Source organism: Microcaecilia unicolor, chromosome 9 (genome assembly GCF_901765095.1).
Source record: "Microcaecilia unicolor chromosome 9, aMicUni1.1, whole genome shotgun sequence".
Classification (NCBI taxonomy): domain Eukaryota; kingdom Metazoa; phylum Chordata; class Amphibia; order Gymnophiona; family Siphonopidae; genus Microcaecilia; species Microcaecilia unicolor.
In genome coordinates this window covers 175,134,241-175,156,846 of record NC_044039.1, presented here as the reverse complement: position 1 = coordinate 175,156,846, position 22,606 = coordinate 175,134,241, and the positions used below count along the sequence as shown (strand labels likewise).

Sequence of the window (22,606 nt, the reverse complement as noted above, 5' to 3'; positions counted from 1 at the left end):
CAGCCCACTCATGTTAAAGGACACACACTAGACATCATTACATATAAATTCTCACCACAGCTAAACATCACACTAAAAGACATAAAATGGACAGCCATACCATGGTCAGATCACTACAAAGCATACCTCTCCCTTCACTGGCGTACGAAAAATTCTCAACACAAACAAGAACAACTAACCTATACCACAAGAGGCAAAATAGGCCCACCAACATTCTGGCAACAACTCTATATTAATGACTGGACAGCACCAACAAAGTCAATCCAATTTCTTCAGGACTGGGACAACAGATGCAGAATCACACTAGACCACATAGCACCACTTCAAACCAGAACCTCACACAGAAAAAAATTCAATACCATTTAACAAAGAACTTAAAGAACTAAAAATACAAGACAGAAGACTAGAACGTGCCTGGAATAAGAAAAAAAGACGACACTGCATTCAATGACTGGAAGCGTCTACAAAGAAAATACAAATACACCATCAGACAAACTAAAAGATCTTACTATAAAACTAAAATCGGACCAGGCTACAAAGACACACAAACTTTTCCAACTTGTGAATACATTACTGGATACCACCCTGGTCACTTCTAACAACAAAGACACTCCATCAGCAGACAGCCTTGCGAACTACTTCAAAGAAAAAATTATAAAACTTTGACTCACAATACCCATCAACACAATCGACTACGCAAGCCTCCTTGAATGCTTAGACCCTATACCTGCGGAATATCCAGCAGACCGATCATGGACTAACTTTGACATACTATCGATCGTCTGCCCTAATAATCTTATAAGAGCTGCCCCTCAACAATTCAAAACAGACCTCACGAGGCACCTGAACTACATGTTACAAAATGGGCTCTTCCCAAAAGATAAAGGAAATATCCTACTCACTCCTTTACCTAAAGATGCAAAGAAATCCACAAGCGACCTAACCAATTATCGCCCTGTAGCATCGATCCTGCTGATAACCGAACTCATGGAAGGTGTAGTGATGAAACAGCTCACTAATCACCTAAACAGACACTCAATTTTACATGAATCCCAATCAGGATTTAGATCGAACTACAGCACCGAAACAGTATTAGTAACTTTAATGAATAAATTTAAACAAACAATTGCAACTAGCAATAACATATTTCTTTTGCAATTTGACATGTTCAGTGCCTTTGACATGGTCAACCATGGAATACGACTACATATCCTGGAATACTTCGGAGTTAGAGGAAACGTGCTTAATTGGTTTAGAGGATTCTTGATAACAAGATCATACCAGGTAACAACTAAAGCGGAGACATCAGCCCCATGGACTCCTGAATGGGGAGTTCCCCAAGGATCCCCCCTGTCACCAACCCTCTTTAACCTAATGATGATACCCCTAGCCAAGCTCCTGGACAATCAAAATCTCAATCCATACATATATGCAGATGACGTCACAATCTACATCCCATTCAAACACGATCTTAAAGAAATCACCAACGAGATTAACCAAAGCCTTGAAATCATGCACTCCTAGGCAGATGCATTTCAGCTAAAACTCAACGCAGAAAAAACACAATGTCTTATACTTACCTCACAACATAACACAAGTAAATTCTCCACCATAACAACTCCAAACCTCTCCTTTCTCGTCTCTAACACTCTGAAAATTCTCGGAGTTACCATTGATCGATATCTCACACTTGAAGAATACAACCAAGAAAATGTTCCATTCCATGTGGAAACTCAAAAGAGTAAAACCATTCTTCCCAAGGGCCATTTTTCGAAACCTGGTACAGTCTCACTTGGACTACTGCAATGCACTTTACGCTGGCTGTAAAGAACAGATTATAAAAAAACTTCAAACCGCCCAAAATACAGCAGCCAGACTTGGAAGGACAAAATACGAAAGCACAAAACCCCTGAGAGAGAAACTACACTGGCTCCCACTTAAAGAACATATCACGTTCAAAATCTGCACGATTGTTCACAAAATCACTCACGGAGACACCCCGTCCTACATGCTTGACCTTGTGGACCTCTCACCCAGAAATGCCAAAAAATCTGCCCGCACTTTCCTTAATCTACACTTCCCCAGCTGCAAAGGTTTAAAATACAAACTAATACATGCGTTCAGCTTTTCCTACATGAGCACGCAGACATGGAACGCTCTTCCAAAGCACTTGAGAACAATTAACGATATAACAAACTTTCGCAAATCGTTGAAAACTTCTCTCTTCACCAAAGCCTACCACAAGAATCCATAAACAACTACAACACATCACCACTCCTCCCTCACTATGATCGTCTCTCTGTGTAATCACTTGACTAAATTGACTGTTAGTCTTGTTATCATTGTTATGCTTGTAACACCAATTGTATCTTTGTACCCTGAAATAGTGATGCCATGACAGGTTTTGTACCCTGAAATGGTGATGCCATGACAGGTTATTGTAAGCCACATTGAGCCTGCAAACAGGTGGGAAAATGTGGGATACAAGTGCAATAAATAAAAAGTATAAAATGTTTTGTACTTTTTGGGGATCTTGCCAGGTATGTGTGACCTGGATTGGCCACTGTTGGAAACAGGATGCTGCGCTTGATGGACCTTTGGTCTTTCCCAGTATGGCAATACTTATGTACTTATGCGTCAGACTGTAATAACTAGTTAACAAAACAGGTAAATACCTGGTCCAGTGTGGCTCTTATAGGCCCATATCCCTCTTCGGTACCGATTACAAAATTTTTACTAAGCATTAATGCACAGCTGTAATGCAAAACTTCTGTATCAACCCCTTAGTTCTCTTCTCTCTCAGCCAAGGTATGGAGGTGGGAGCAGAGTAAATGATTGCTGTACCAATAGTTCTTTGAACTGCATGAAAGGAGCTTCATGGGGTTTCTGTTGCACACCTCCTTTTCTTAAGTCATAGAAGGGCTTCCCCAGGGTCAATATTTTACCTAACTACCTGCTCATCACAGGGCCTGGTCAAAAAAGGTACCAATTTTTTTTTTCAGTACTAACCATCATTTTTTGGTTTCCACAGAGTAACTTAGCAACCAGATAATTTTGATTCCCTGAAAATGTTTTAGAAAACTGGGTTGACAGCTAAACAAACATTATTGCCATCTCTTTTATGTTCCAGTTTGTATTTATTTTTGAGAAAATATTATGTTTAAAATTTTTGAAAGTTGCTTGTACATCACTTCCACCATTAGGACTCCAATTAAACAAGAGGCTGCCGTGCTAACCCTTATTGGAAACCCATGCAGGCACCTACACAAAGGCAGCTGAACACCTTTTAGGCAGAGGGTTGGGGGGGGGGGGGTTGTGCAAACAACATCAACTTCTAACCTTGCCTCTCCAACCTCCCTAGCTGTGAATACAATGAAGGGTGAAACATGGTCAGGCCATGAAGGCAGTAATTAGAACAGTTATTGGTAATATAACTGTGTACTACCGTACTTTTTTCCAATATGTTAGCAGTTACCACTGCTGTCAGTAGTCACTAGTAGACATATGGTTTAAGGGGATGCAAGGGTTTCATTGATCAGTTAAAGGGTGTGTGACTAAAAGAGGTTAAGGAATCCTAATTCAAATTAATAACATATTGCATGATCCACCAGAGAGGACGCAGAGATTTTTTGAAGATAGTAGAATGGCAACTGCTGCACACATTACTCCAAAAGAGTGTACAATTACATCAATAAAACACAAGGGTTAACTGAAAAGTAATGCCTCCTCCCGCTTAGTTGTAAGTAGGATGTAAATGTTATAAATAAATAAGTCAACAACAGATGGCAGCACTGATGCACTACATGCTCACTTGTTCTTTGAAATCTGTTCCTTCACCTCAGTTGGTGAGAAATGTCTGTGTAAAGAGGCTGTATTGCTATTACTTGTGAAATGGAAGCATGCAGTGAGCACTCAGTACAATGTAAGCAATGTGCCATGATAGAAGAGTCCCTCCCATTGAAATTCACCACTGCATGCAGATTGCTTATGGTGAAGACTGTGCAAACTGCTTGGACCTGCATGTCAGAGTAAGCGGTTTAGTAAGCATAATCAACCATAAACCATGTTAATATTGTGCACTGCTTGGCCAAAACAATGTAAAAATTGTGGACCAGGAAGTGCTGATTTGTATGTTCAAAAACAAGGTGGATGACCCATGACAGGAATGGCTGAGTCTCACATGAGAAAAGTTGAGAAACTTTTAAAAGGACAATCAGAATATCATTCAAGTGTTACATTGCAACCCTGGAAATTTTTAAAGAATGATTGAAAAGAGTTCAAAAGCACAAGAAGGAAATTTTGTTACAATGTGACAATGCTAGGTCTCACACAGCACAAAAAAACATAGAGGCAGTTACAAAGAGGTGCAATTTCTATCTTTATCCAAAATTGAAGGAATACTTTTGGGACCATCTGTTCAACTCGAAAGAGATAGAAATACATCCAAATCAACATGAACGTACCTAAATCTACACTACCCAAGCTGCAACGGACTCAAATACAAAACAACCTACGCATCCAGTTTTTCCTACATCAGCACACAACTGTGGAATGCACAAACAAAAGACTTGAAAACCACATACGACTACTTACGCTTCAGAAAGACACTTAAGACCCACCTGTTTAAAAAGGCATACCCTACCGATCCAACGTAAATGCCGGATCTCTGTGACACAACAACACTAAAGTTGGTCATCACACAACTCTCCCATCGTACAATTCCTTTATGTGGTCCTACCACATGAACCTTATCCTGCCACATCACCACCTTGTATTTGTTTACTCCGGAGTCTGCAAACAGCTCTCTGGCACTATGTAAGCCACATTGAGCCTACAAATAGGTGGGGAAATGTGGGATACAAATGTAACAAATAAATAAAGGACTTGAAAAGACAAGATATGCCATTCTTTTGTGACAGCTTTCAAAAACTTGTCCATCACTGGCAGAAACGTGTGGCAACTATATAAAAAAAGTAAATACATGTAATAAAAAACACAAGTATCAAGCATTATTTTGGTTTTTTATCTATTATATCTTCATATACAAAAGTTATGTAGGTAAAGGAATTATTTTCCATTTACCCTCATATTATTCCTACAAAGAAAGAAAAGATGCAAGCAGTGAGACCAACAAAATCAGGAAACATGCAAGTTAACACAAGGCACTGCATCAGAGTTTAAACAACAAGCAAAAAAAAAAAAAAATCAAAACCCTGAAATAAATTACCACCAGTTTTAGGATAAAAGCAAGGGCAGTACTGGTAGATTGTATTTTAATTTTGAGTATTTAAATACACTGTCTTTCAAATATCATATCAATGCTGTTTACAAACAAGTTTAAGCAACTGACATAAGCATGATACCGGTAGATACAGCAGGGTGGGAGATGAGTAGCACAACAATTCTTCTATCAGACATTTCAGCCAAAAAACGATGCAATAGGTAAGAGGATCACAGTTTACGTACCCACCCCTGAAGAAAGCTGCCCCTGTCCCGGATTTCTTTCCACCTCTGTACCTTATGTGAAAAGAGAAAGCAAAATGCTCACCCAAGACCAGCCCATTAGGCAAGCCTAGGTGGTCGCCTAGGGCAGCAACAGTCAAAGCAGAACAGAACAGTCACACAAACTCAAAGAATCAGCAACGCATACTTTTACCTGCAAGGGTGGGCAATTACTTTTGGAAAATACCCTTTTCACACGGGCGTGAAGTCTGGACGGGGGGGGGGGGGGTTAGATTTGAGATCTGAAAGCATTTCGGGGGGGGGGGGGGGGGAGGCCGTGTAGGGCTGCTCTTCTTGTACCGACCTGGGCTCCTGCTTACCTTGCGTTAGTTGCAGTCGCAAAGAACAAGGCCTAAGGGGGAAAGGTGGTGCAGAGCAAGGTGTTGCTTGAGTGCGTGTGCGTACGTGTTTGTGTGGGGGGAAAAAAGGTGTACTCCTCCGGTCCGGAACCATCAGCAGAAGTTGTCACTCTCCGGTACCTCCTCGCACCGCAAACTAATCAATCGGCATCAGCACCGCGCCCTCCTGCCCCACATTCCAGATGCGAACGAGGAGCAGGACAACATAACAACGGTTGTTATTAACAACGGTTGCTTGCCTGTGCTAGGTTAGTTGCCTAGTTGGTTGCCTGGTTACGTATCCCGTGCTGTCTTCACAGCCAATAACAGAGCTTCCCTCTAACGTAGAGTGGATTGTTATTGGTAAACCCCAGCCCGTCACCTGAGGCTCCCGAGGCCTCTTCAACATTAAGGACAGGTCAAGTGCAGTGAGTTTGTTTGGGAAGGTATAATTTTTGTTAGAAACGCGTTTGCCACTGTGCACAGAGCAGTTTTTCAGGGCAAGCGGTTAGCGATCTTGTTGTCAGAAAGCTCTTAAATTATTTCAGCTGATCCAATGGAGCACTCTTTGGAGGGCTCAGAATATCTTTAATAAAGATATAATTACGATGAGCTAATAAAACGTTTTATAAACCTGCTTTGCTTTCATCGAATGTCCAATACAATTAATCTGAATGAGTTAGTAAATGTGGGTGCTAGTCTTCGAGTCTGCAACGTGTTTATTGTTTCCAGAGGGCAGTACAAGATCAATTCTGGCTGGAACAGATGAAATAAAGGAGGAACTCTGAAAAAAAAAATGAGATTATTCATCATAGATTGCGATAAAATCCCTAATTTTTAATTGAACGGTTTACATTTATTTCGTTTTCTATAAAGACTTGGAAGTCAGGTCCATTACTATGATATCTGCAGTAGCTCTTCAACTCATTTATTCTTCAAATTCTTACACTTGCTAACGTTACTCTAAGGCTTTAAAACATGGTAATATAATTTAACTTTTGATATTTTTATTTAATAAGTTGTAAAGTTCTTTTTATTATGTGTGCATTTCTGGATTCTGTTTTGTTGGAATTAAATTGTGAGATTTTAATTTTTAAAGAAAACATGATAGATTTTCATCCTCTTGAACATGCTTCCAAGGAATAAATAGGGAGATATTTAGAAAAGTCTTGACTTAAATACAATACTTTATTCCGACCCTTTCTTTGACAAAGAGAAAAAAAACAGCACTGGCTGGAAATGTAACCACTTAAACTTGTTATTTAATGTAGCATATTTACACAGCAAGCAAGTAACACGTTTACCATGCAAATATGCTATAGCTTATCTGTCCCTTTACATTTATTTGGCTCTCACTGAAACACTGGAGGATCCCAAATAGTTAAACGGCGAGAACTCTCCATCCTAAATCCCGGACTCTGATAAGCCAGCTATCGGATGACGTCAGGGTTGAAATACCGAAACTAAACAAGCTATTTTCACCTGCGTAATGCTTTAGTGGACAGTGGAGTAACGCTTTTACATACACTGCAGTATCCGCTCGGTTCAGCTGCCAGGAGCCTCGCCTAAATTTTTGCAAAGCTCTCAGCATGTCTGCTAGTTCCGAGAATCAGTCTAGCTCGGGAGCAGAGTGGTTGGTAGAGCGCTTCGTGAGCAGCAGTGCGTTTCAGGCCAGCGAAGAAGAGGAGGCTGGCTTACACTCCGCAGCAGTAGCTGGTGGCTCAAGCTCCGCAGACCGCAGCTGGAGGGAAGGGGCGCAGCCGCTCGCGTTCCAACCGGGCAAGGACCAGCTGCCCCAGCACCCGCCCGTTACCATGGCGACTACATCCACAGGTAAAGAGATAAAGATAGGGATGCGAAAGGCTGCCGCAGGCGTGTAACGTGTATCTCAAGTATTGTCTGCGGCGCTTTACTAGAAGAGTTTAGAAATGCTTGTTCGTTTCATTCTGAAGAGCACAAAACACTTAAGTCATTCTTGTTCTATCGAAAACCGTTAGGAGGGAACCCGCCCTCTCATCCTGTCCAAGTTGCCTAGTTGTTCGCGTTTCGAACGAATTTCTTTGTTTAAGAAGTTAGTGCTATAATTTATTGCAGTACGTTAGCCGCCCTATAATCTTATGCAGATGCTTGAAGTTCTGCCACTTATTGGAGCTCGTTTCTTCTTCTTCTTTTTTTTTTTTTTTTTTTCCTGACGTCCTTCCTCATTCCTCGTTTCCTGGTCATGGGAAACAGCTTGTTGTTCCCTTTCAATTTCCAGCCTGAATGAGAAGTTGCTTTTGGAAGGGGCCGCCTTTCTTAACACCACCCGTTGTCCAACGCAGCATCTGCAGTTATTGTGCAATCCTTCCCTATTCAACTTGGCGTAGCACCAAAACTGGGGATATTTAACCCTTAACAAGATCGACTTCGTGTAGCGGGGGCATTTATTTTTGCAGAAATAAATTGTTTGTGGAAGATCCACTGTGTGCAGTATGTTTTTTTTAGACTGCATTTATGTGTTACCATATTAGTATTAATTTTAGTGGATGAGTTATGAGAAGATAAGTGAAGGCTAATAATATTGTTTTGCTTTATATTTGTGTTCCCAACTGGATATCAGCTAAATCAGGTCCCCACTTATCTATCTCTTTTGGAAGTTTGATGTTACAGCTGTAGTAGGCCCTACAACATTCTTTGTCTTCGTTTAGGTATATTGTGGGTGTATTTATTTAATATTGGGAATCAAATCTAAAGTTGTAAAATAGCAAATAGTTGTTCATATTTTATTTTAGTAGCACTGTTAAACAAAATAGTCAAAACTCGCATTAGCTTTCCAGCCCTTCATTATTTTTAAGGTTTCTTTTCTCATCTTGCTTATTAAGAACCAAGGATAAACAAACAGGAATACAAAAAAACCCATACTTTTTCATCTTTACATCTTGTGTACACCTTCATACCCCCATCCCTTTCTTTATTTATAAGGTTAAAACTACATTTGAAAGTAGGACAAGTTCAGCTTTTCTCTGCAAATCAGAAAACCAACTATTTGTTACTACAGCAGCACACCGTTTCCTAACACAAGTGTAAGGCAAACATTTTGTTCCCCAGTGCTGTAAGCAAATATCGTGCAAATAGGCAAAGCACAAAAATTTTGGCTAACATAGGGGTGTAGCCACTTTGGACTCAGGCCCACCCAGCAGCTGGTACACCCTTGACAGCGCCAGCTCCACAGTCCTGCATGTCCCTCCCCTCCTTTCCTTAAGAAGCATCTCTCTCAAAGGGTTGCCGACAGCGGCAGCAGCAACTCTCACACACTGTCTGTGCCTGATCCGGAACCCTCTCCTCTGCCACATCCTGCCCCCCTCTGATGTAGCTTTCTGTTTTTGCCTGGGTGAAACATGGCAGAGGGGAGGTTTTCAGTGGAGAGATGCTTAGGAAGGTAGATGGTGTGAGGGGGTGAAGATTCAGACTGAGAATCTGATGAGAGGGAGGGAAAGTAAAGGGATAATTGTTGGATGGGTTGGGAGGAGAGGAAAAGAAAAAGATGCTGCACAGGGGGAGGGAGAAATGTAAGGAAAGAGAGGCTGCATGGGGGAGGAGAGGGAGAAATGTTGGACATAGGGGTGAGAGGAGGAGATGCTGGACATGGGGGGTGGGGTTGTGGTAGGGAGAGATGCTTCACTGGGAAGAGGGGCGAGAGAAGGAGAAATGTTCAGTATGGGGGTGGAGGGAGGTAGAGAAGCTGCTTGGGAAGGTTGGAAGAAAGAGAGATGGGATGCAAAGAAGAAAGAAAGAGAGAGAGAGGGAGATATGGTGGACAATTGGAGAGAGGAAGGAGGGAAGGGATGTTGGACATAGGGGTGGAGGACAGGGAGGGAGAGATACATGCAAGGGAGAAAGAGGAGGATGTTGGATCCAGGGGCATAAGGGGGTGAAGGAGAGATGCTGGATAATGGGAAGGAGTGAAGAGAGAGGGATAAATGCTGAACCATGGGGGAAGCGTCAGGAGGAAGAAGAGAAGGGACTGGAAGATGCTGGGGAGGGGGGAGTGGAAGGGACAGGGAGATGTCAGGCTATGAGGGTCTATTAGATTGTAAGCTCTTTGAGCAGGGACTGTCTTTCTTCTATGTTTGTGCAGCGCTGCGTATGCCTTGTAGCGCTATAGAAATGCTAAATAGTAGTAGTAAATAGTAGTAGTAGTAGTAGATAGAGGGAGCAGGTGCTGGGCTAGAAGGGTGGAGTGAAAAAGATGCTGAGATGGTAGAACCATGTGGGAGATGCCAAGGGGGTGGGTGGGAAGGAAAAGAAATGAAAAGAGGATAGTGATTACAGGGAGTAGATATATGGTGATGGGGAGTAGCAAAGATGAAAGGGAATGGAAGGTTGGGGAAGGAGCAAGATTTAGAATGGGAGAGCTAGTGAGTGAGAGAAAGAGATGAAATTTTAAAAATACAGCAGTAAGACTCCTTTTTAGCAAACCACGATTTGAATGCGCAACACCCCTTCGACAAAAACTTCACTGGCTCCCTATCCGAGAACGAATCATCTTCTAGGTCCACACATTAATCCACAAAATTATCCACGGTGAATCTCCGGACTATATGCTTAATCTGATTGACCTTCCCACCAGAAACATGTCTGAAACCTCGCGAACTTACCTCAATCTACATTACCCAAATTGCAAGGGACTCGGGTACAAAAACCTATTATGGATCCAACTTCTCCTTTTTAGGCAGCCAACTCTGGAATGCCCTCCCCAGACCTATCCGATCAATCAGGAACTAACTATCTACCCTTCCGGAAATCACTAAAAACTCATCTGTTCAAGCAAGCCTACCCAAATGACCCAAACTAATCCTATGCACCACTACTGTGTTACCCATCTGTGCCTCCAGCTGACGTCTCACCCTCTGCATATAGTCCTGCTTGCACTACCGCAAGTACTGGCTGTGTTCCCTTAAGTCTTCTGTCTGTGGGTAAACAAAGGTGGGGGAGAGGGTGACGGGTACAAACAGATATTTCACAATACTGCCTAGCTATAAATAGTGGGGATTCACATTACCATATTATATTACTACTCCTGCCTACACCCCTACATGCCATGCTGTTGTCTGTATATTTGCCACCTGACATGGATGAAGGGGCTGTTGTGGCTGAATGTGGGCAGTATTTCACAAATAAATTGGGAAAGCATTGTCAGTTTGTGGAATGCATTTACGGCCACTTCTAGAGGTTAAATCATAACCCTCTTGAAGGGAACACAAATAAAACAGCAAATAATATTCTGGAAGAGTTGCAAAAACAAATAAAAGGAATGGAAAAGCAGCATATTGTCACGATGGTGACTGTTTCCTTGTCTGTGCTCACCTCGCCCTCTGTTGGCCAGAACCGGTGGCTGCTATGGACTGTCACACGTTCCAGACCTCAGCCCAGTCCGGTCCGGATCTTCCGGGCTGCCAGACTTGCTTCTCTTGTTTGTGCCTGAACAACACCCGTAGCTGCCTTGTGATTCCTGTAGTTGAACTTCAGCTGCTGATGGGCTTTATTAACCACCTGGAAATTTCTGTGTTTGCCTTTGTATCATCTAAAGTCCCTGGTATGTTGGTGTGCTCTGTGCACTTCTGCCTAGTCCAGTTTCTTGTCTGAGTTCCTTGTCTGGTTCTAATTAGTCTGTGTGTAGTTTAGCTTTGGTTTTATTGCTTATTTCCTAGTCGTGTTTCTGGTCTGTATTCCTTGTCTAGTTCTTGGTTGTCTGTGTTTCTTTCTTAGTGGCTGCTTGGCAGCTTTTAGTCCTGACTCTTTCCTGTCTGTGTTCTTTTCTTAGTGGTTGCCTGGCAGCTTTCAGTCCTTGTTCTTGAGCCTGTCTGCTTTCTACCTAGTTTGGTATTGTTTGTCTGAGAGTCCTAGCCTAGTATTCTGCCTAGCCTCCCTGGTGTATTCTAGACCCTGTGTGTATCCTGTTGGTATCCAGTTCCTGCCCTGTCCTGTAAGTCCTGCCAGCCGCCTGCACCCAGGGGCTCAACTCCTGGGGAGCAGCGGTCAAGCACAGGTTAAGTCTAGCTCTTTCTGCTCTGCCTGTTCCAGCTTGTTTGCTTCAGCTGCAACTCCAGTCCGGGGTTCCAGTCCTGTTCTGCCTTGTCTCTGGTTTGCGGGTGGTTGTCACTGCTGCTCCACGGCAGTGGTCCAAGGGCTAACGAATTGAGTTCTGCCTGGAAAACCTAACACATATGATGTCTAGGCATGTAGAAACTTGAATAGATCTACATCAACTTAAGTATAAATATAATACATTAGTTAGTCAGCAGGCAGGTGTTCTTCTGTATATGAACAAGCTAAATATTATGAAGAATTAAACAAGGTAGGTCACTTGTTGGCTTAGTATCTAAAAAAATAAACCAGGAATCTCATCTTCACTATTAGCAATGGTTGTGATATTCTAATGACTCATGGTATTGTGATTCTCAATTTTGACAATACTATGAAACTTTATTCAAATCAGAATGTTATCTGAGCCACTTTGAATAATTTTTTGTTTTGGGAAAGCTAGATCATCCCATGTTATTCCCATTTCAAAAAGATAAATTTGAGTCTCCTTTACAACTTACTGAGATAGGGAGATTCTTAATTGCTTCCATTATCATGAGAGCTCCAGGTCTTGATGGTATCCCAATTTAGGTGTATCACACCTTTTCATGTATTCCAGCTCCTAAATTATAATTGCTTACCAACACTTTCTTGAGAAAGGCTTAGTTGGTGGCACTATCATGGAGGCCAGAATAGTTGTGCTGAAAAAGATGAGCAGGGATCCTACTGAGCTGACAAACAATCACCCCATCTCCTGTATTAATGTAGACTGTAAAGTTTATTCAACAGTCCTCATGATATAGCTGCAAAGAGTGCAGAATGGATTCATGGCAGGAAGAATGCCTGCTGACAATGCCCATATTTTCTGCAATGCTTTAGGCCTGGTGAGATAACTTACCAGTCAAATTCTGACTGTGTTGTCAAACACTGAAAAGGCATTTGACTATGAAATGCAAGTATTTATTTCAGATGATACAATGGTTTGGCTTTGACCCTAGCTTTCTTCATATGATTTAAGCTCTTATATACTGAAAGAGGAAGTTATCAAGCTATATTAGGGCATTAACCCTAGCATAGTAATGAGACGTAAAACATGCAAATGCTTGTTAAGCAGCTGATTACTATGTAAACACTATACCGTGGCTTATGGTGTGCACCGGGTGCAAGCCACAGTATAACCAGTAAGTAATCCCAACTAGAAGATGGGGTTATTTTACCACCTAGGAGAAAATGGTTCTGGACCACATCTTAAAGGAGCCAGTATCTTCAAATTAAACAGGTGGCTAGTGTGGAACTCCCAAGCCATTAGCCCTTCTAGGCTCCCTTAGTGCCATGCCAACCGGACTCCCTCCACCTGAAGAGCTCATCCTATTGGTTAACCCCCCCCCCCCAAGCAGGGAGTCCCCCTATCTCAAACACAGACCCCCCTCAAAGACAGTAAATCCCATTCCAAGCCCCCCTCACTCCTCTGAAGGCCCATCTGGTCCTACATGACTCCAAAATTGCTGGTGTCCAGTGGTTGGGGCAGGAGCAATCCCCAGTCACTCCTGCCCTCGCATACTCCACCATCCAGAATGGTTCTGGTGACCCCTAGCAGTAGTCTCCTGGTAACACTAGAAACTAGGTTTCCTTTTAAGGGCACAATGCCCTAATTCAAAAACCTGAGAGTACTGTGAGTCTACCACTAGTGGTCATCAGAAACATTTTGGAATGTGACACCGATGAGGGCAGGAGCAACTGGGGATTGCTCGTTCCCTGACTACTACACACCAGCCATTTGAATCAGGCTCAGAGAGGACCTTCGGGTGGGGGACTGGGTGATTACTGCCATTGGTGGGGGAGGGGAGTCTGTGTTTGCGAGAGGACACTTCAGGCTGGATGGATTGACCAGTAGGGGGGCCCTTTGGATAGCGGGGGTCAGGTTGGCACAGCACAATGGGAATTTGAGGGGGACACTAGAGGGGCTTATGGCTTGAGGGTGCTCATGTTTAATTTATGGACGCTGGCCCCTTTAAAAGGCGGCTTGGGAGCATTGGGCTGTGCCTTGGCAGCTTCATGTTCTCAGGATGCTGGAATAATGCCACTGGTAGTGTTATTCATGTACCATGAGAGTCAGAAACCTGTGGTACTGAGTTGCGGCAGGTTTGGCGACTCTCATAGTAAATCAAGGTGCATCACACCTTGATGACTTACTCCATGAATTGGCAGCTAGCCTTTTCATCAATGATATTCATTCTGAGAAATTTAATTTACATAAGATTCCCACCAGGGGTGTTCTTTTTTACTTTACTATTTAACTTGGACTTGGTTCCTTTGGGTTTAGCTGTTCATCAGGCCCCTATAATTAAAGATATAAAGACTTCTTTGGTAGAATGTACAATTTAATTTTATGCAGATGGTATCATGCTTTTTATCATTCCACAATCACTTGCTCTGTGTTACATTTGATATCTGAATTTTCACATCCTTCAGATTAACACCACTTGTACAGAGGTTATGCCTTTAAATCATTACACTTATAGGACAGATTTTGCTGCTTTTCCTTTCTGGTGGTGTGAGGATAATATCAGATACCTGGGGTGTGGTATACGCATTCAATTAAGTAGACAAACTCATTTTGTGCTCTGTTAATGAGTTGTTTAGACAAATGATCGCTGCTTCATTCAGGGCCCCTTTTACCAAGCTGCGGCAAAAGGGGGCCTGCGCTGGCATTGATGCATGTTTTTGACATGCGCTGAGGCCCCCTTTTACTGCAGCAGGTGAAAGGTAGGTCTTGCTTTTCTGCAGGAATTGGCCATGCAGCAAGTAAAACTCTTGCCGAGTGGCCATTTCAGAGGGGGGGGGGAGGCCCATACCACCATCCATTGAGGTGGTGGTAAGGGCTCTCGTGCTAACTCAATGGTAACTGGGCAGTGTGCGGCATTGCTCGATTACCACCGGGTACACACCGGTGCTACAAAAATAAATATATATTTGTAGCGCCAGATATAACGGTGCGCTGGGGGTGGGAAGTACCGCAGGGCTGCTATGGTAGCCCTATGGTACTTCCTTTTTAACGAGTGGTAAGCCCACATTGGGCTTACTACCGCTTTGTAAAAGAGGCCCTCAAGTTGGTGGGGTGGGCTAGATTCTATATAGATGGTGATGGTATCAATAATTTTCATGTTAAGTATGTTGCCACTGACATTGCCCCCATCCTTTCATAAAGCTGTAGAAGCCCAATTCTAAATTTATATGAAATAAATAAAAACTCCTTGCATCACCTTGAGCAAATTTAAATTATGTAAATTACATGGTGGGGTCAACTTTCTGTACTTTCAAAAAATATCGTACTGTCAAACTGCCTGCGACCTCAGTAGTTTCACATGGTGTATGATATATGTTGCCTTTTTGGTTTGTATTGGAAAGAGATCTTTTGTCCCAGATTCCATTTGTTACTATTCCTGGCATAATTCCAAACATTTTGGCAGATTTTATTGCATTGGTGGCTATGTTGCAGGCCTATCCAAGTTTGTCTGAGGCTCTACCAATGGCCTGGTAAAAATTAATAATGAACCTATAAAATGGTGGTTCTGACAGAGATTAGGACAGTGGAGGGTTGGACAAATAGTGCATGAGTGGAAAATCCTGCAATTCCTAGAACTGCAACAGCAATGTGGTCTTCCTGCTAGGGTCTTTTTCAGGACCAGCACAATGTGATAGGCGTGGTAAGCATGGCAGGAGGGCATCATAAGCCATGCTTGTCCCAGCCCAAGCCTCAAGTGCAGCCCCCAGTCTCCACCTGCCCACCCTCATCTCCCTATCCATCCCCCTTCTCATTTCTGCCAACCTGCATTTTTTACATTTTTGAATCGGCAGCACCAGCATCTGTGAAGGAAGCAGGCTGCCTTGGGCCTTCCCCTCACTGTGTCCCGAATCGGCAGCACCAGCGTCTGTGAAGGAAGGAAGGTGGGGACTGGGGGCTGGGGCTCGAACTAGCAGCTAAAATGGGGGCTAGGTCTGGATCTCAGCGGAGCTGAAAAGAGAGGGCTCAGATGAGAGAATGGGGCTATGGCTGGGGCAGCACAAGTGGGAGAATGGGCTGAAAGGGGGGGGCAGGTGGGAGAGTACCGCTTCTCAGGTTTTTGTAGCCAAAATGCATGACCCTGCATTTTTTTTAGCATTAAATCTTAGCTGCCAAATTCTGTACCATACTCTATTGCATATTTTAGTTACATCCTCAAAGAGGCAATCCCTACCAGACAGCCCTTCAGTGATATTGCTTACAAAAATGTTCAAAAGATTGGACCAAATACCGAACCTTAAGGCACACCACTAGTAAATAGGAAGGTAACACATATTTTAGCCTTTATCTCCTGATTTGCTAAAGTGCACTTGTGGCAACACTGGCACCAATGGAAAGCTTGGTTTAAGCCTCTCTGAGTATGTTAGGCTGTTAGGAGTGAGGGCTGAGATATACCACAAACAAAAGTGGAGAGGAACTCCCTGTCTCAATCAGTTAAACCTTCCTTCTCTTCCCCCGATTTATCAACCATTTCCCATCAAAAACTTTCTTATGGATACCTACCCATGCTGTTAATCCTCCTGGCTAAAGGAGAGGAGCAAACATGCATTTTATTTATTTATTTTTTATTTATCTATCTATCTATCTATTTATTTATTTACTGCATTTGTATCCCACATTTCCCACCTCTTTGCAGGCTCAATGTGGCTTACAATAGATCATGAATAGTGGAAATATATTAGAAAATACATATTTAGTGTTATAGGAGGGTCTTCGTCAACATGATAATGATAAAACATGATGGTAGTGTTACAAGAAATTATTTATTTTGGGGGAAATAGCTCTAGAGCAACTCGCCTCTCTTTATAATTTAAGAGCAGGTGCTGTATGTATAAGTTTTAGGATATTAATTTCTCCACCAATCACCAAAGGTGATAATTGCAATAAATTAAATATATATAGCTTCAATATACTCAGAACACAAAGAGACCGTATTTTTAGCTTCAAAAAGGTTGATTTAATATACAATTGCACATGAGAGGTAGGTTTTTAAGAGATCTTTACAGATAATCTGTGCATAAAGTAGAACAAAGTAGCAGGTCTAGATCAAAAGTTATGTTACTTACAAGTCCTTGTTACAAAGTATGAACAGCATTAGGTAAGCACATGTTTGCAGGACAGGAGAGCTTCTGCAGTGAGTGGATTCCTGAGTTGCTGGCAGTTGATGAGAATCTGAGTTGCTGGCAGTTGATGAGAATCTGAATCTTGGGGAAACAGCTTTTGCTTTTATACCTTGCAAGCTGCAGGAGGATATGCCATGTGGATCTTTTCTGGCTTCCTGTTTTTTTTGCACACAACCCTTGAGTCCTGGTCTCATGTTTGCACATGACCCCTGAGTCCTGGTCTCATGTCTTATGACATCACGAGACTTGCTGTCTGGCAAATGGTCTTTTGATGTCCTGTTCAGTCTCTGGGGCAGATACATATTACAAGTCCTTCCTTTCTGCACATGTCTGGAAGCTGATGGGAGGGGCAGGTATACCTTTGACAAGCAAATGTCCTGTTTATGCTTCCTCTGAGTTCTTTGTTTTCAATGGGGTATTCAGGTGCCCACCTTAGTCATGCCTTTGTTAGGTGGGAGGGCAGAGGAAGCTCTTTTGTGTTTGTTAAGTGTTTGTAATTAACTATCCCTGCTCTCAGAAGTTCCCAGAAAGAGGAATGGGGGGGGGGAGAGGGGCTTGAAATGAAACTATTTTCTCTGCTGCAGTGTAAAAGCTGCACAAATATATTGGTGTATATATAATCCAGCAAAATATAATAAACTGATACCATTACAGTAGTATTACAAGAAGATATTGTAAGACAGTCCTGAATATCTGTGGAGGAGTTGTGTGTATTCACATTGGTTGATCTTTGTGGTATGCTGTTCAAACCCTTTCCTAGAGGTACACCTATCCAAGAGGGTTTTCAGGATTGTCACAATGAAAGGGATGAGATTTGATATATAGATAAGATTCACAATATCATTATTTTGTTTAGTGATTTGTATTTGTGTATATTCACTATGTAATCCACCTAGAATTTTTGATATGCAGAATATAAGATTTTTACAATAAAACAGGGTTTCCCCCAGTCCTGGATTACCCCTTGCCAGTCAGATTTTCAGGATATTCACAGTGAATGCCTCCATTATGTGCAAATTTCTTAGATGCATATTAATTGTGGATATCCTGAAAACCTGACTGGCAAGGGGTACTCCAGGACCGGACTTGGGAAGCACTGCAGTAAACAAAGGGTAAGGATAGGGTAATTGGATTTAATATACCACCTTTCTGTGATCAAAGCCATTTACGTATTATATACAGGTACTTATTTGTACCTGGGGCAATTGAGGGATAAGTGACTTGCCCAAAGTCACTAGGAGCTGCAGTGGGAATTGAATCTGGTTCCCCTTGTTCTCAGGCCACTGCATTAACCATTAGGTGACTCCTCCAAAACAATATGGATGAGAGAGATTTGTATACAATAGATCTCCTATATTTGCAAATCTATCTCATAATCATCCAGGGAATCCTAAAAACCACACTGGCTAGGTGTGTCTCCAGGAAAGGGTTGAGAAGCACTGCTTTAGATGTCTGCCTCTTCTCTGGCTACTATCAGGCTGTGAAAAAGCAGTTTGCAGGAGGAAGATAAACAGGTCCACTCCCTTCTGCTAGTAGTGCAGAAGGAGAAGTGGGGTTTCTATGGGTGAGATGTCTATGAGGTGATTTTTGATAGGAATGCAAATTGATGTGTCTGAGAGTGACTGACTGGGGGAAAGAATGTTGTGTGGGGTGGAGCAAAGGTAGATTTAATTTATTTTTTAAACCTTTGGTGCTAAGTGGCTCTTTATTATTATTTATTGCATTTGTATGCCACATTTTCCCACCTATTTGCAGGCTCAATGTGGCTTACAGAGGTTTGTTATGACATAGTCATTACAGGATGTCAGATACAATTCGTAATGTACAAAGATTAAGAAAGGTTAGTGAGAAGGAGGGTGTTAGGCAGGATAGTATAGAGGTAGACTTTAATAGCAGGGTGCGCTGGTAGGTAGGATATAAATAACTTCAGCATGCTTCTAATTAACTTAGTATATAACGTGATAACGAGCATTTTAATATGGCAGGACATTCATAGTAACCTTGACAATGTTAATACATAGCAAACTGGGCATCACATAGCAATCTGTGAGAGAAGAGCAGCTGATGGGTGGGGTGTATTTTTAGTTTCACAGGTTAACAGTTTCTATGTCTCCTCTTGCTATGATTGGCATCATATGTAATGAAGATCTGTGTAAATGTTCTTCATTTCCTACTGTGTTACAAGGTGTCCACTAATGTGTTATATTTAGAGTAATTTAGCCTAAGCCTTCCAGAAATAGAGGGAAATGATGTGTCCTAAATGTTTCTGTGATTTTTTTTTTTGTACATCCTAAAATCGGGTGCATAATCTTGCAGGAGGTTTATAAGGTGACTGCTATTGACATGAAATTCAATTTTCCTGCAATGTGCTGCAAGATTAGCTTAGAAGAGTTGTGATTAACAGTTGTTTTTATTATCTAACTGTGCAGTGATTTCTTTCTCAGAAGAATGGAGCAGATTACCGAAAGAAAAAATATAAATGAGTTTTTCTGCATTTTGAATGTCCAGTTACATAAATTCTTTATATCCTCTGAAGGGCAAACCTCTGAAAATAAGGAATAGGTATTATAAAAGCAAATCTTCAAGCAATACACAGCAAAAAAAAAAAAAAAGCCTGTAAATAGATCCAAAATACCAAGAAGAAGGAGATTCCAGATTCCCTTAATTCTGCCCACAGATGGACCTCCAAGCACCAAATAGAAAAAAATCCTTATATCTGCCTCTGGCATCCTTCAGACAGGAATATATTCACTGCTGTTTGAGACTGGTATACATTGGGGTCAGAATGCTGCTGCATCTGGGTTATCCTTTGGAGCAATTTTGACACATTCGGAACATTTTTACATGTGGGGACAATATCAGTGCTAGTTGCAGCAAACCTTCTTCCTCTAGTCTATTACATACATTTCAAATGAGTTTTTATCACTCTCCCCCCTTCCCCTTTGGCACTGGCTAAAATTGCTTATGCAAACAAAGGGTCTCTTTTACTAAAGGTTAGCTCGAGTTATCTTCAGTAGGTCCCATTTTATTCCTATGGGCCCTGCTGCAGATAACTCAAGCTAATCTTTAGTAAAAGACCCCCAAAATCACTTTTAAAGGGATGGTGCTTCTTTTCCTTCTGGAGATTGCTGTGCTTGCCTTTTACAAACTACTTTGGCCTGCTATAGCACCTACATTATTCTATATAGCGTGCATCCTGAATTCACGGCTCTACTCTTATTTACCTACACTTTATACATGTCTATATGCCTCATATTTTCTACATTCACATAGACCTTTTGCACTATATACTTACCTTCTACTCAGACATGGTATCAATGTTTCCTCCTTTTTCTGGAGCCATATGGTAACCCTTTATGGATACAGCATATTTTTTCTTGCTCTGGTGGAAGGGGATGTCATTCCTTGACATTCAGTCACTGATTTGATGATAGTCATTGTGGATTACCACTTAGAAGGTTGGAGCACGCACAGACTGTCATTTTCTGTAAGACCCATGCAGCAGTTCTATACTGCACTGCTAAACAATCAGGATTTATTTGTACTGATTAATTACACCTCTGTCACATACTTTCAGATTTCAGTTAAATAAGCTCATGTGCACTACTTATAGCACTCAAAGTTCTCCTTCACACTGTATAGTGAATGACAGGTGATCAACAGGCGTGTGCACAGGAAATTATTTTGCCCCTTTTTGTGGACAAAACAGAAAAAAACAAGCAAAACATGTTTTAAAACCCCACAAAAAAACAAAATGAAAAAAAATTGTCTCCCTTCCTCATCTCCTGTTGCTCCTGTCCTGCCACCCCTATTTCTGAAAATGGTTATACAAGAAAATGGTTCTAGCTTTCGATTTAGTGGCTTTCATTTTGAGAAATGTTTATTGTATTTGATATACTGCTCAAGTTGGAAAACAGGTCTGAGTGGTGAACAGTAAAAATAACAAAATAGGTAAAGAAAGGAACTCCAAATTATTAAAGGAAAGAATACACAAATGCTCTAGGCACTATCACTTGGATAAAGTAAACCAATTACAGTGTATGACCAATCACTCGGATCCCCATCTGCAGTCAAAAGGCTAATTGGAAAAATTGAGTTTTCAACAGCGTCTTGAATTTATGGAATGACTACTCTGAGCAAAATACTATTCCAGAGTTTAGGGGCTAAGAAATAAGACAGGTCACCTGGTAGACTCATAATGGGCTGTCCTGGGGCAGGGAGCACAAGGCGGTGAGCATCTAGAGACCTCAGTTTCCTAGATGCTGGGATAACAAGGAAGAAGAAAAAATGTGGAATATTGAGATAATATGCTTGTAGGGGCATTTTTGATATGATGTCTAAGTTCAACTATGGAAAACATTTTGTGAAATAAAACCTCTCAGTCCGTCACCTGAACTCCCCACTGAGGTGTTTTTTTTTTTTTTTTTAACTCTGCAATGACCAGCCTCAACAGGGTACAGTTTGCTCATACCGGTGACTCTTCCACACATCCTTGATGTTTTATGTTGTGGAAAATCTTTAATACTCTAATTTCTAATTTTTTAAAGAATCTTTAGATTCTGGCCCATAACCATTTAAAATTGAATGTCAAAATATGCTATAATCAGTGATAGTGCCCCTTCCTATGCCAGTTCAAACATTTAACAAGCTAATAACTTAGTCCCACTTATCTTCTTGAAGCAAAAATATCCAGTAGACTCTCTTAAATTGTGGCCCGACGAAGTGCCCTTTTTCATATCTTCCTCAGGGGTCAGTTAAATAGCTTTTAATATCAGAGGGAGTGTTACCTTTTTTGTGTAGGCTTGTTTTTGTGTGTGTTTTTTTATTACCTTTGTACCCCACGCTTTCCCACTTACGGCAGGCTCAAAGCGGCATACATATTATATACAGGTACTTATTTGTACCTGGGGCAATGGAGGGTTAAGTGACTTGCCCAGAGTCACAGGGAGCTCTGCCTGTGCCTGCAGTGGGAATTGAACCCAGTTCCCCAGGACCAAAGTCCACCACTGTAACCACTAGGCCACTCCTCCACTCCACACTCCTTAGTGACTTTATATAATTTTGTATGGTAATTGGGCATTCTTTTGTATATGGTGAGATCTATGGATAAATGTTCTAGTTCTTTCTGCACTCATTGTTGGGCAAGGGGGGACTCCTGGGAATGCAGAATTTATGTTTACAATTAACACCCTGATGGTCCAGTGTGCAGCATTACGCATCAGTATTTTTTTATATTACAGTCCTAGGTTACATAATTTATTTACTACAGTTTTTGCCGAGTACAACTAGCAATTGCAAAGTTTCCATTTCTTTATTATATAGCCTGGAAATAATAATTTGCTTTCTTTTTTCATGGAGCAAATGCTGGGCCAGTGTTCTGAATGAGAGGACTGTTCTTCCCTCCCCACTCTCTATCCAGAGTTCTGAAGTAAGCAACTTAAACTCAGTCCTTTCTTTCACTGGAAGGTGGTGAAGCTGAACTAGGCATGAAATTGCATGTTCTAGTGCTTTTCCTC

General features: G+C 41.7%; 2 protein-coding genes across 2 annotated transcripts in view; one reads left to right on the top strand and one right to left on the bottom strand.

Annotated features, from left to right (window-relative positions):
- The window catches only part of LRRC9 (leucine rich repeat containing 9), a 469,353-nt gene extending 463,329 nt beyond the window's left edge, over positions 1 to 6,024 (bottom strand). Inside the window, exon 1 of the mRNA XM_030213856.1 lies at positions 5,823 to 6,024. The gene's annotated coding sequence lies outside the window, so the exon portion shown is untranslated. The remainder of the gene's footprint in view (positions 1 to 5,822) is intronic.
- A 1,304-nt stretch (positions 6,025 to 7,328) lies between these two features.
- Positions 7,329 to 22,606, top strand: part of RTN1 (reticulon 1) — a 193,631-nt gene continuing 178,353 nt past the window's right edge. The window contains exon 1 of the mRNA XM_030213857.1: positions 7,329 to 7,673. Coding sequence (XP_030069717.1) covers positions 7,430 to 7,673 — 244 coding nt within the window. The 5' untranslated portion in view covers positions 7,329 to 7,429. The remainder of the gene's footprint in view (positions 7,674 to 22,606) is intronic.